This window comes from Uranotaenia lowii, chromosome 2 (assembly GCF_029784155.1).
Source record: "Uranotaenia lowii strain MFRU-FL chromosome 2, ASM2978415v1, whole genome shotgun sequence".
Taxonomy (NCBI): domain Eukaryota; kingdom Metazoa; phylum Arthropoda; class Insecta; order Diptera; family Culicidae; genus Uranotaenia; species Uranotaenia lowii.
In genome coordinates, this window is record NC_073692.1 from 280,974,732 (window position 1) to 280,990,042 (window position 15,311).

At 38.1% G+C, this 15,311-nt stretch overlaps 1 protein-coding gene across 4 annotated transcripts in view; it reads left to right on the forward strand.

Moving 5' to 3' along the window:
• Window positions 1-15,311, forward strand: part of LOC129748938 (LIM/homeobox protein Lhx9-like) — a 425,064-nt gene that overhangs the window by 199,309 nt on the left and 210,444 nt on the right. For all 4 annotated transcript variants that reach the window (XM_055743748.1, XM_055743751.1, XM_055743749.1 and 1 more), the window contains one exon: window positions 11,941-12,065. In XM_055743748.1, coding sequence (XP_055599723.1) covers window positions 12,041-12,065 — 25 coding nt within the window. In that variant the 5' untranslated portion in view covers window positions 11,941-12,040. The remainder of the gene's footprint in view (window positions 1-11,940; window positions 12,066-15,311) is intronic.

Sequence of the window (15,311 nt, forward strand, 5' to 3'; positions counted from 1 at the left end):
GTACGATAAAAAGCTCTATGAATATTTGGTACCCCTCCCTCCTTCCGGTAAGCTGATAGATATTGGGGAGGGGTCTCATTTACAATTTTCAGCATAACTGGAAAACTAATCAAGCAAATGGAACCAAATATAGCGGGGGAAGGCATTTGATTACGAGAAATGTTTCTATGATATTTTCAGAACCTTCCGTTCTTCAAGTCGGAAAATCTTAAGGGAGGAGGCTGCTCGCATACAATTTTTTTCATCACTCGGGAACTTACCCAGCAAATGGAACGAAATTTGGCTTGGGAGAGTATTTTGGCACAAGGAATGTTTTGGTGAATATTCGGTACTACTGCCTCCTTCCAGTTGAGTGATAGGAAGGAGAGAGGGGGGCTCCTTCACAATTTTCCGCATAACTCGAGAACTAATCGAGTAAATGGAAACAACTTTGCCATGGGAAAGCATTTAGATACGTAAAATGGTTGTTTGCTTATTTGGAACTTCTTTCTCCTTCAATTGGGGATACAGTTAGAGAAGATGGGAGCTCACATATGTACGATTGTTTTGCATAAACCAAGAACTTATTTAACAAATAGAACCAAATATGACACGGGAACAATCATACAATCGAGCAAATGGAACAGAATTGGGCATGGGAATGTATTTGAATTCACGGAATGTTTGATCCTGACCTACCAGTTAAGGGATAGGTAGGAAGAAGGGGTTAAACACCCCTCCCTCCATTAAGTGGAACGATATAAAGTGGGAAAGGGGGCAATTTATTTCAATATTTCGATAACTAATCGAAAAAATGAAACCTTATTTGCATGGGAGCATATTTGTGCACAGGCAATGTTTCTTCGATGGTTTGAGACCCCCTTTCTCCTGCCAGAGGGGAGATACAAATTGGGAAGAGGATCACTCATTTTTTGAATAACTTGAGAACTTATCGAGAATGAAGCCATATATGACATGTAATCGTACTTGTATACAAGAAGTGTTTTTCTAATGTTATGAGACCCTCCTTCCTTCCATTAGGGATGAAGGAATGGAGGAGGGGGGTCACTATCACAATTTGTATAATAATGCGAGAACGAATAGGTAAAATAAGTGTCTCGTGACGTTGCAAAAAATGTTTCTAGGATAGTTTCATACCCTCTCCACATTAAAAAGTGATAGCGAATGTTCCATATATTATTTATTTTTTGAATTAGTTATACACTCATAAAGCAAAGAAATCCAGAGTCATAAAAAGGATTAAAACACTAAATAAAAAATAATAATTAAGATTTAAAAATGAATAAAGTTGTAATTTTATTTTGAAAAAACATTAACATGATTTTAAACATGAATTCAGAATGTTGAGTAAATCAATGAAAAGTCTAATAACCAGGTACCACAAATTTCAATAATTTTTGGAAGGTGTAGCAAAGCACACCGGGTCAGCTAGTTTATCTTAAAAAAACATTTTTCAGAACTACATAATGACAGGAATCTCGTTAGTAAAAAGTGTGGCTAGTAAAATTGTCGCTATTTGGTTTGGTGCTTTGTAGTACATAAAACCAACTTAGCATACGAGCTGGCTGTAAAAGCAACATTAACAGTTTTTGTAATACTGCATCAACCATTTGATACATTATTGATGGTTGAAACTTAAAGTCAGTTTTGCTGCAAACACTTTACAAAGCGCGAAAAAATAGTGTTTTAACCTGTTTTGATAAAAACTTTTGTTCCCACGTTGTTAAAAGTATGAGCTTCCTGCATACATATGTGAGTGCAGTTGTTCGACTATTTTTTATTTTCGGTGCAAAAACAGATTTCTTATCATTATTTCTTTCAAAATCCTTTAAGGATTGTTGGCCCACTTTGTTGTCTTAAGATATATTCAGAATATTCCGAGATGCAGAAGATACCTTTTAGGCACCATTTAGAGCTTTTTTTTTCCAATTGTTCATTTTACACGTCATAATTTAAAAATTTGAAATATTTTATTTAAATTTAATAAAGATTAAGTGTTTTGATGACAACAGAATAATGTAGCTTTGAAATACGGTTTTTTAAATTTTATTTTAATAGTATTCCGGCTCATGAAATAACTTGACGAACATAATTCCTAAAATTCACTCGGTTCACAAACACTTAACAAACTTTAACGTCGAACTTATGTGACGAAGATATCGAAACATTGAAAACACTTATTCTCACACTCGTGCAAGGGTAGTCTTGTCCCCACCTATAGATAAACCACATAGATGCGTAGAGATAGTAATATAGGTTATATCGAAACCGAAAATCGGTATACCAGGAATAAGGCATTTCCCCACTTGTCAGACGAACAGCTGATTTCTCATGTTTACATTTTCTCGGCATATCGTGGTAGGGTAAACAGAACAACAACATTACGCATGTTCAATGATCAGATAGTAACGAAAAAAAATTGGCTATGCAATTGTAGTGGTTTTGCAAGCGCACCTTGGTGGTGAGAACATAAATTCAATATTTAATGAATTGTAAACTCATAACAAGTTAAGACATGAAGAAATGGTGATGATTTTAATTAAAGAAGTTTTTAAAAGAAAGCATTGAACAGTGCTTATCATTAAAGATCAAATTAGCGACCAGTTGGTGTTTACGTTTTTCAAAACAAAAACAAAAAGCTACTCTACCACAATCTGTCTCAGGAAATACTCTATAGTTTTCTTATACCGAATACCGGTTTACGTCCTTCCAAAACCGGTATTTTTGGTTTTGGTAAATAACAAAATTACAAACTCGACATAAAGAATTTTAATTTTTTTTTAATAGTAAAATTTTAAAACTTTTATCGACTGGTTGGGTAATGAATAAATTGATTTTCGGCGATTTCAGTCACGAAAAAATCTTAAAACGATTTTTATCTCTTCATCCGACGTTTCGGCATTTTTTATGCCTTTTTCAAGGAGTCTATTAATATAACAAAATTAATGATGTGTTTAAAAAGGTGTGTCATATGTTTGAGAACCACTGATAATAAACAGAACCATAAAATAACGTAAAGGCCATCCGCCTCAAAAATGCTTCATAACCAAAAAGCAAAACAAAGAATTCAATTGCAAACATATGTAACAGTGCAATGGCACAAGAGTTATCGCCGATTCCTTCTATTCGTCACCTACCGCATAGGCTCCGTTCTCGGGTGCATTCAAACTAAAGGGTTTCGAATTACACCATCGAGCCGGGCCAATACCACCCAAATTTCTCTGACCTTGCAGTTTGGTAAATGGTTCTCCAGCCGTCTCTTTTTCTCTTACTATTAAGATAGATAAGCAAACATTGTACGAATCATATATAAGTAAGAATCTTTCACTAAATAAAACTCACTTCAAACTTACTTCTTGGCATGCATCTTACTGTGAGTCAATAGGTCCGTTCTGGTGGATACCTCTTTGGTCCACCATAGTCCGGATACCTATTCGTCTCCGAAAAAGACCTTCTCCAAGTGTAGTAATCAATAACCTGCAACATGGCTGACCGTAGACAGTTCATGGCGCGAAAAGTTTAAACCGCGATATTTTAAATCGATTAAACGCGTAGACAGTTTATGGCGCGATAAGTTAAAACCGCGATATCTTCAATCTAATAAACCATCATACGAAAAAGTGTTGTGCTCGGAAAAACAGTTACGTTAATGACCAAAATGTTTGAAAAACCTACCGAAAAGTGATCAATATAGTGAAATAGTGTCTTAAAAAAAAATTTTCACTAAATCTTCAACAAACATGGGGTGGTTTTCTAATGAAGAGATAATAAACACCAACAATCAAATGCCGGCCGAAAATCATCATCAAACGCAAGCAGTTGCGCTATGTGTGTTGACTGCATTGGCGGTATCGTACGTTCTAGTAAAAGTGTTTATCAAATTACAAAAGGGGCACACAGAACGAATCGCAGAAAGAGCGGCTCGCCAAACAGCAGCCATCCATACGCTATAAAAAAAAAGTGTCGCGTGTGAACTCCTAACGCAGTGCAACAGTGCAAATAGAACGCCTCCGGTGATCAACATGTGTTATTTGACACCTATGAGCTGGCGCTCGGGCCGATGTCTTACATAAAGAGTGCAACTACCTCATTATTGACTTTCGCGTTTATGTGCGGCCATGGGAGCAACACACTTAGTGGAAACTTTGAAAAGGCTACAAGTAGCCCACAATGTTAATGTACCAGTGTATGTGGACGTTACAATAAAGAGCATTCCTTATTTATTGAAAATGCTAGAAACTGAAAAGTGCGTGAAGATAACAAAGAAACATAAAACACACCGCCTAGTGGAAGTAACGAACGAAGTAACAAAAATAGAAGTATTTTCACAGTTCATCCACTCAAAAGCAAACAAGTTAGACAAGTACGTTAAAAAAATTCTAAACGGTAAAAACGGACAATTAATAGTTTCAACCAGTCAAGGTTTAATGTCGCATAAAAATGCGATGAAGAATAAAATTGGCGGACAAATCATAGCATACATCCGGAAAAACAACAATGACAACAATGATAGCAGAGTTTATGCAGTAACGCTGAATGGTGTTGAGGAGGGCACCTCCACCAAATAGCGAAATGAATCATCTTGTCGCCGATAAGGACATCCAGAAGGAAGAAGACCAGGCAGGTGTTGAGGAGAGCGCCTCCGCCTTACCGTAAGCTATTTTAAGGTTATTTTTTAATGCTAGAAATAATTGAAAACGAGGTCCAAATATACCCAAATAACCTTTTGAGTAATTTGAAAAAATCTAAATATAATAAAATAAGGACCCAGACATTACATGCAAAATCAATTTATGCTGAAAAATTAACTCAAGATATCAATGAAAAGCTTAATTTGCACGAGGCAGAAATAGTAAACTCCAGGTTCAAATTTTTATCAAAAGTTACTAAGGAAACAAATCACGAAATACAACAAATTATCAAATTTAAATTAATAGAAAACGGAATCATGCCAGACCCAGCAGCCCAAAACGTCGCAATGTTCGACATAAAAACAGCGACAGGGTTGATCCAAAAATATGACGGTTCAGCGACAGAGCTGGAAGCGTTTATCGACTCGGTAAATTTACTGAGCGAAATAACAGCCGAAGCGCATACTACTACGGCTATAAAATTTATTAAAACACGAATTAGTGGTAAGGCACGATCCGCTCTGCCGGCCAATCCACAAACATTTGGAGAAATCACAAATGCTATCAAACAAGCTTGTCAAAGTACTGAAACACCAGACTCAGTAATAGCCAAGTTGAAAGCTACCCAAAATAAAAGGGATAAGCAAAAGTTTTGTGACGAAGTGGAAACACTCTCACAAAAATTATCGACGTTATACATCAATAACAACATACCAGCTGACGTAGCTCAACAAATGGCAACGAAAGCAGGAGTAGACGCACTTATAAACGGTGTATCCAACTCCGAATTGAAAATTATTCTGAAAGCTAGTGAATTTAACACAGTTAAAAAAGCAATACAGAAAATCAACGAAACAAAAACTGAGCCAACAACCCAAATTTTTTCTATGCATTCTAACAATCAACGAGGACGAGGACGTCAGAACTACAATAATTTCCAGAATACAAATTCAAATCGATATCGTCAAAATAATGATTACAACCGAAGGGAAAATTTCTCCAATAACAACTACAGAAGAGGCAATAATAGAGGAAATTCAAATTTCCGAGGCAATCTTCGGGGTAACTATCACAATAATAGAAGAAATAATTTCAATTCTAGGACTGGACATTCCGTATTTTACACCCAATCGGAAAACCGTCCAGTCCCCCAGCACATAGTAGTTGGGGGAAATCAAGCAATTGCAGATCCTCAGCAACAACCGCAAGTGCAACCAAACGTGCATCAGAGCGCAGTAAACTTCTGGTCTACAAACATTAGAAATGTGTCACATCGCGAGGAATGGCAACACGGTCAATAAGAAGACTGATACTGAAGGGCTCAGTGTCATCTACGCCGGCATTTTCAACTTCATCAAAAACAAACCAAAACACACCAATACACATAATAATACACCAAACATACAAAATACAACAAACGCACAAAATACAACAAACACACAAAATACAACAAACATCAGTAGTGGCTAAGTGGAAAACAACATCCAAAATATTGCAAATCATTTTTATATCCGTTTTCGTTTTCAAAACTTGCAAAGTGTTATATCCATCTCAATCAGATCAATAACAACTGGACTTACATTTCCCGATTAGACAGTTTAGCAGATTCAAAAAACTTTTTGGACAATTAAAACGAGAAATTTTAGTAAGTACACCATTTATTGTAACACCTTTTTAAACACATCATTAATTTTGTTATATTAATAGACCCCTTGAAAAAGGCATAATAAATGCCGAAACGGCTAGGCTTCGCCACCACGAGTTTCTGGATCTGCCTCTTCTTCCATGTTCCTCTGAATTCCATTCGAGCGCCTCTCTGCAAATCCATCTCCACTTACGTTCCTGAATTTCGATTTCTAGCGCCCTTTGATGACACCGGCGACGTACACTGCCGGCCAAAAGTTTGGGATCACCCACTAAAAAACATGCAAATTTTGATCGTTCATATCTCAGCCGTCTTGGGACATATTGCAAATCTTCTGATTTCATTTGAAAGATAATGAGCAATAGCTATTTCGGAGGTATTTTGTCCATAAATAATGTTTTAGTTTTGCACCTAAAACTTAACCTAAAGTTAGACCATTTTCAAAAAAGCGCACTCAATAATCAAAGCCGATCATCTCGCGATAGGGTGAACCAAATTTCAAAATTTGAGTTTCATTAGAATCCTCATTCTATACTTCTCAAAACACAATCAAAAAATTGTGTACAAAAATTTAAGAATGTACTTTTAATTAATAAAATAGACACTTAAGTTATCGTCCAAAAGTTTGGGATCACCCCTCAGTATGGTGTATCGGTCAAAAACATGCAAATTTTTCTCATTCATATATTTCTCATCTAACATCGTATTGCAGATCTGAAGGGTGCATTTGAAAGCTTAGGAATTGTTGTTTTTCCATAAATTTATACAAAAATTATATTTTAAAGTGATAACCACAAACAATTTACTTGAAATTAATTTTTTTTTTGAAAATTCACACTTATGATTGTGAATTTTTTATGGTTATGGATTTAAAATATAATTTTTTAATGAATTTACGAAAAAACAACAATTCCTAAGCTTTCAAATGCACCCTTCAGATCTGCAATACGATGTTAGATGAGAAAGATATGAATGAGATAAATTTGCATGTTTTTGAAAAAATGATCCCAAACTTTTGGTCGATACATCATACTAGGGGTGATCCCAAACTTTTGGACGATAACTTAAGTGTCTATTTTAATAATTAGCAGTACATTCTTAAATTTTTGCACAAAATTTTTTGATTGTGTTTTGAGAAGTATAGAATGAGGATTCTAATGCAACTCAAATTTTGAAATTTGGTCCACCCTATCGCGAGATGATCGGCTTTGAATATTGAGTGCGCTTTTTTGAAAATGCTCTAACTTTAGGTTAAGTTTTAGGTGCAAAACTAAAACATTATTTCTGGGCAAAATGACTCCGAAATAGCTATTGCTCATTATCTTTCAAATGAGTTCAGAAGATTTGCAATATGTCCCAAGACGGCTGAGATATGAACGATCAAAATTTGCATGTTTTTTAGCGGGTGATCCCCAACTTTTGGCCGGCAGTGTAGATTCTCATTTAAGATCCAGTTTCCAGGCCACCAAGCGCGGATGATACTCCGCAGGCAGCGATTCACAAACACTTGCAGTTTTCGTGTCGTCACCGCATATGTGCACCAAATTTCACACCCGTACAACTATACGGATTTGACGTTTGAATTGAAGATTTGGATTTTTGTTCGTAGAGAGATCGCCAGATGTTCCAAAGACTCGCAAACGCAAAACGGGCTTTACTGATCTGGGTTTCGATATCTTTCTTGTTACTGCCATCAGGCGTTATCTGACTACCAAGACTGGAAGCACTCCACTTTCTCAACCTGTTGTCCAGCTTACACGAAGTCTGAAGGACTCACCGTGTTGATCTCCATCAGGACTTGACCAGTAATTGATGAATTCTTGATTGGATAGATCGACTGTGCACCGAACCGAGGGTTGCCGTGGAATCCTTCATCAATTTTTTTTTTATTTTTCTTTATTTTTTTAACAAGATGGAAATTTGACTTCAAACCATAACAGCCGAGTGTTTGCTGTCGTGAGTGGGTTCGTCCTACTAAAACCACCTTGGGCTTCGTGTGCCAGATGTGCCCCTTGGTTTCACCCTATGATACTACATCAAGGGGTAGGCTGTGCTCATGCACTTATACATCTCACCCTTTTCCTCTTTCTCAATTTCTCCTTGATCATCGTTCTGCTTTATCCTTTTTCTCCTTTTTCCTCCTTCTCCTTTTCCTCTATCGCCAACTTCAGACTGGTACGGAAGACCCCGAAACGTGTGCCGGTTAGGTAACGCTTTCAAAGTAACTCGCGCCTTGAGCATTGACGCTGCTCGTTGAATTTTACGCACTCGTCTAACAGCTCTTGCTTTGTAACATTCCATATCCTCCGCCAGAGTTATGTCGATGGGAATCATGCACGCGATGACAAAAGCTGCATCTGCTGATATGGTCCTGTAAGCACAGGAAACTCGCATGGCTATCAACCGATGTGTGCTCCGTAATTTGGATCTGTTGCGCTCTACCTCTATCGCGGAGCTCCAGGCCCCTCCTCCGTATCGTAGTTTCGACACTGCTACGCTCGCAAGGAGACGTCTCTTGCTACTCATTGGACCATGGCAGTTTTGCATAATCCAGGCCAATGAATCGATGACTTTCTATGCACTTTCACAACAGTATTTGACATGTGCACCACAACTTAAGCGATTGTCGACCATTACTCCAAGGTATTTCAGCTGCTGTTTTGAAGATGTCGTGTGCCCCCCAACAGTAATCTCCATGTGCGGCACAACTCTTTTATTGGTCACGAGCAGAACTTCGGTTTTTTGGTGACCTATTTGAAGCTTAACTCCCTCTATCCAGATGCCAACCCTTTCTACGGACACCGTTGCAAGGTCTTCTACCTCCTCAATTGTTTCGCCAGTGATCATGAGCACGATATCGTCAGCAAATCGGACTATCTGCACGCATGCTGGTAGTTTCAGCGTTAGCACCTCATTATACATGGCATTCCAGAGCACAGGTCCGAGTATGGAACCCTGTGGAACACCCACTGTTAGGGCAGTAGATCGTAACCCAGTTTCGGTTTCTTACGACAGGACTCGATTTTCGAAGAAGCTTCCTATTATCCTGCAGAGGGTATTGGGAACACGCATCCTGTGAAACGCTTTGGCAATCGCTTCCCAGCTGGCATTGTTGAGAAGCGATTGCCAAAGCGCTTCACAGGATCCTTCATCAATGAAGCAACTGAACGACCTTGACCTGGCTGACGATATGGTTTTGCTCACCCTAACACAAACGACCTCACCGAAAGTTCCAAGGCAGCAGGTCTCAAAGTCAATGTCGGGTAGACCAAGTCGATGGAGATCAACATAGGAAATCTCTCCAGTTTCATGGTAGCTGGGCAACAAGTTAAGAAAGTGGAGTGCTTCCAGTATCTTGGTAGCCAGATAACGCCTGATGGTGGTACCAGGAAAGACATCGAAACCCGGATCAGCGGCGGTCACGCCAGATCTCTCTACGAACGAAAATCCGAATCTTCAACTCAAACGTCAAATCCGTTTTGCTGTACGGGTGCGAAACTTGGTGCACATATGCGGTGACGACGCGAAAACTGCAAGTATTTGTAAACCGCTGCCTGCGGAATATCATCCGGGCTTGGTGGCCTGGCAGCTGGATCTAGAATGAGGAACTACATCACCGGTGTCATCTGGACGGTGTGGCTGGACGGATACGCTGTGCAGGTCATGTTGCGACAATTTCGGACGACCGTCCTTCAAAACAGGTGTTTGCTACGAATCCGTTAGGCATCAGATGAGCAGGCGCGAGGTGGTCAGGTCAAACGTAGGGGATGTGGCGAATGTGGGGTGACCGAAAAATATAAGAACAGTTGCAATGGACCGAGTTATTATCAAAAAAAATTATTTAAAAGGTTCCTATGGATTCTTAATGGTTCAACATTATTACATGCATTAATCTAATCGAAGTTCTATAATCTGGAACCAGGCTGACTTTCAATCAGATTGAGCGTCAGCAGAATGAAGAGTTGGCATTGAGCAGCAAATTGACCCCGGGGAGGGTCGAAAGAACGGGCAGCATCAAATTAATGAGAAATATTTTAATAACCGCCGGTTGATACACACATTTGTACCGAACATTCGTAGCGAAACAATGCAATTTATCGGGATTGGTTGGTCCCACACCCCGATATTGTTTCCGAGGGATTCCAATTTGCTGACGATGACGGGAAGAATCCTCCTGCTCGCGAGAATTGAGTGATATCGCATAAATTTCCGAACATCAAAGGGAGATGTTTAACATTCCAAGCCCGGGATGTAATTGGAAATAATTGGACAATTTGATATTTTCATTATAGAGGGTGTGTTCATATTTGACATGTACAGTTGTAGATATGTATGTAAATAAGTGTGTGCTTGTTACGTGTGGCCATAAATAAACGGATCTGTGCCATTTGATGAACCGGTTTTGATTGGAATTGATTGCTGTGTCAGATGAATTTACCATAAGCATAAATTCTTAAAAGTTTCGAGAACTTCGCCATTTTGTATTGATATTATCATTAAAATTATTCTGAGAGCTATAATTGATGTTCATAGTTATTTGATTTAGGTAGTGCTTTTAAAAGAAATTCAAATAAGAGGCCTGCTGAAAATTTCCTTCTTTGCTTGAAATAATAAAGTTACAATATTTTACAAAGAATGATTCACGTGATATTATTGAAAGAAAATTAACAAAAAATCGGATATTTTTAAATTTTACCCTGTAAAAAAATTGTTTTTGTTGGGTACATATATGTATTAGTTATCATATTATGCTTTATTTGAAAACTATTAGCACTTTTTCCAGACAAAAAAAGCTGGGAATTGTGATTAAGTTAGTTTAAAAGAAGAAAACAGCAGAAACAGGTGCAATAAAGAGCTAAAAGTCGCACCAACTATAATATTGGCTTTTCGTTCTACAGCAACTCGCTCGACCGATGCGACGAAATTTTTATCAGTGACCATTCAAATGCAATATTATCATTCGATTTCGGAAACACACAAACGTAATTACTCTCATTGTCAATTAACGCCCATGTGTGCCGATGCAAAAATAAGTCAAACATTACACCCCAATTAAAATTGGAGAATTTTTCGAAAGCGATCGCTGGAGGCTGAAAATTTAAAAAAAAAGTGAAAAGAAAAAAGATACCCTGGAATGGGGAGGAATAATGAAAGCCCCAAACACCCGCACTCGTTAAATGCCGAAAAATAGCCACAAGCGGTATAATTTGGCCAGGTTGAGCTCCCCAACACACGAGTCCGTCTCCCATGCAGTTGTGGCTTATTGGGAGCAATATTAATTCAATGGCAATAATTATTTTTAATTAATTTTGGAACCGCCATCGTTTTCAATGAACTTTCCACTCTCCACCGCGACTCTTGCGAAAAATTTTCCACGAAACATATTGTGTTAATTTGGTGCATTACCGAATCCTCTTTTCACAATTCTGATCCTCCATTAATTGGTCGTTGTTGTCAACGGAAAAAATAACATAAAACACACTTGTCGCGTTTTCATATACATATAGCCACTTGCTTTTTTTCGAGGATTTCCCCTCGAGGGGACACAAATAGGCACAGAATTAATTGTACAGGTTGTACACTTTTTGTTCTCGTTCCCGATACTTGCTGAAATGAGCAAATAATTATTTTCTCTTCTTGTATTATCTCTTTTCTGTCTTGCAGCAAACTGGGCACCTATGGGACAGCGAAACGCCGAGGGGCAGGACATGAGACTCCTGTGAAAAGCTTAACCTTCGGTGACGTCAAACGTCTAGTGGCAGGAATGCACAGCACTGAAAATGTTGCTGGTAAGTTTTAACATCTTGTTCTACTAGGGATTTAAGCATACCTTTTTATTGGAAACATTTCATCGGAAATCTTTGGAGACTGGGAAATGATGCAACCAAATGAAGAGTCTATAACATATAAACAGTCAAACATTAATAAGTGAGAATCCAAAACTGAACTATTTTTCTCGCTTGAAAAGTTTTTAAAGAGATTTTTAAATAACCAGTCTTAAAATCTTCTTAAAAGCCCAAGGTCGAAAAAATCGGTCTTCAAAACTAAAACAGCTGAAACTTTCAATTCCCTCAGTAGAATTTCACCAAACAACTTTTGTGAACTTACTAAAAGTGTGGAGACTAAATTTGTTGGCCATTTGTCGATTATAAAATTCAGAATTTTACCCTTGTATGTGTAGAGAAAACGTGAAGGACATACAGTAAGTAATTCAAACTAAATAAAAAAAATGTTTTATGTTGTTCAGACTTAGACTGGTTTTAGTTGATGTGGTATTGATTTTCTTTTTTGAGATCGGCACTGCAGTCTATTTTCGAAATGATGATTATTTTATTTCACCCAACGTTTCGAGACCAGGTTGGTCTCATCCTCAGGAAAAATATAGTCATCTTTATGTGGCTTTTGTGAAGACTAATGTCTGGTGCTGTTGTAGATTTTCCGGTTCGAACAAGAATTAAAAATAATGATAAATTTGAAAACTATCTCACAGAACTTTTCAACGGCGATTTTGAACGACGTTCGTTGGTTGAAATAAAATAATCATCATTTCGAAAATAGACTGCAGTGCCGATTTCAAAAAAGAAAATCAATACCACAAAGAAAAACAAAATTTAATAAAAGTTGTATTCGGCTACACTGAAGATAAATAAATGAAAAAAAAATTCTATGGCAACGTTTGTTATCTTTGCAACAGTAGGCAAAAAAATTAAACAAAGTCAGTCATTGATCTATTCTTGTGAGTGACAGACGTGTCTGAGTGAATCTCTGAATTGAGATTAATAAGAATCGTCAAATCACGACAATGGCGTGGTTGGTTGAATAAAGACAGAGAGCGCAGATTGTCAAAGCTGCTGCTACGAAAAATTTGTTTCTTATTCGGTCTCCGTTAGAAAGACGGATTGGCACAGGAAGCACAAGTTTTAAAAGCTGCTGCTACGAACAAAAATGTGTTTGATTCGGCCTCCGATGGAAAGACGAATTGGCACAAGGAGCGCAGTTTTTAAAGGCTGCTGCTTTGAACAAATATGTTTCTGATTCGGCCTCTGAAAAAAAGATGGAATGTCTTAGGAAGCATAATTTTTTAAGGCTTCTGCTGCTGATTGTTTGTTATAATTTGTCCTTCCGGTGGAAAAAGATGGAATTTGCTAAGGAAACGCGAATTTTTAGGACAACATCTGCTAATTGTTTGCTTTGATTTGGCCTTCTGGTAGAATAGAAACGAAATTGGCTTAGGAGTGCAGATTTTTAAAGCTGCTGCTGCTGATTGTTTGTGTTGATTTGGCCTTCCGGTAGAAAAAGACGCAATTGAATTTGGAAGCGCAGATTTTCAAGGCTGCTGCTGCTGATTGTTTGTTTTGATTTGACTTTTCGGTGGAAAAGGACGAAATTGGCTTAAGAAGCGCAGATTTTTAAGGACGTTGTTGCTTATTGTTTGGCATGATTTGGCCTTCCGGTGGATAAAGATGGAATGTCTTTAGAAGCGCAGATTTTAAGGACTGTTGCAGCTGATTATTTTCTTTGATTTGGCCATCCAGTGGAAAAGGCGGAATGACTTTGGAAGCGCTGATTTTTAAGACTATTGCTGCTGATTGTTTGCTTTAGTTTGGCTTTCCGGTGGGAAAAGACGGAATTTGCCTCTCAAGCGCAGATTTTTAAGGCTGCTGCTGCCGCTGATTGTTTATTATAATTTGGCCTTCCGGTGGAAAAGATTGAATTTGCTTAAGAAGCGCAGATTTTTAGGGCAGCTTCTGCTGATTGTTCGCTTTGGTTTGGCCTTCTGATAGAAAAGAGTTGGAATTGGCTTAGGCAGTGCACATTTTAAAGGCTGCTGCTGCTGATTGTGTGTGTTGGATTGACCATCCCGTTGAAACGACGGAATTGGATAGAGAAGCGTAGATTTTTAAGGCTGCTGCTAATTGTTTGTCATGATTTGGCCTTCCAATGAATGAATAATGGCTTTAGAAGCACAGATTTTAGGACTGTTGCGGATGATTTTCTGCTTTGATTTGGCCATCTGGTGGAAAAAGACGGAATTGGCTTAGGAAGTGCAGATTTTTAAGACTCTAGCTGCTGATTGTTTTTTTTTTAGTTTGGCTTTCTTGTGGAAAAGACGGAAAGGATTTCGAAGCGCAGATTTTCACACAGCTTCTGCTGATTGTTAGCTTTCATTTGGCCTTCTGGTGGAAAAAGATGGAATTTGCTTATCTTGTGAAGATTTTTTAAGCAGCTTCTGCTGTTTGTTGACATTGATTTGGCCATCCGGTGGAAAAAGACAGAATTGACTTAGCAAACGCAGACTTTTAGGGCTGCTTCTGCTTATTGTTTGCCTAGTTTTGGCTTTCCGGTAAAAAAAAAAGGGTTTGCTAAGGAAGTGTAGATTTTTTAGGCAGCTGCTGTTGATTGTCTGTTTTGGTTTGGTCTTTCGATGGAAAAAGACGGAATTGGCTAAAGTAGGTGCTCGAGAACGGTCGCGTTTTCTGTCGGTCTCGTTTTTTATCTCGTCGTTATGTGTTTTCTAAAAAATTATAATTTTGTTCCCTGATCGGGATTTTTTCGTGATGTGTTGAAGTGTTGTTTGTAGCTGTGGCAGAAGTATACCTCCCACTTCGATCAACAGCAAGTCATGCGCCGCTGGTTGGAGAAAAGGCAACATCTCTGACGAATACGGAAAAAATCCGGTGAGGATATTCCATGATGGCATTTTCACTCTCTCTTTCTTTGTTTTCATAAATTTTTCTGTACACTTTGTGTGCGAAATGAAATAAACATCTGAAAACAGTAGGTTTCATTATAGTTTTTGCAGGCAGGTTTTTTTTAAGAGTCGATGAACCAGTTCGATGTGTGTTCGCGGCATTTTATTAACGCATCTGCAAACAAACTTTGATAACAATCTTAATGTTCTCTATGTTATTTAAAATCTTTGAGTTTTATTTCCATAGTTGTTTTTTTTAATTAAGGAGTTTGGATTCGCCCGGCACTTGTCGAGCGAAGAGTGTTTGATTGTCGACTTCCACGCGGCGTATTTTTGTACGATG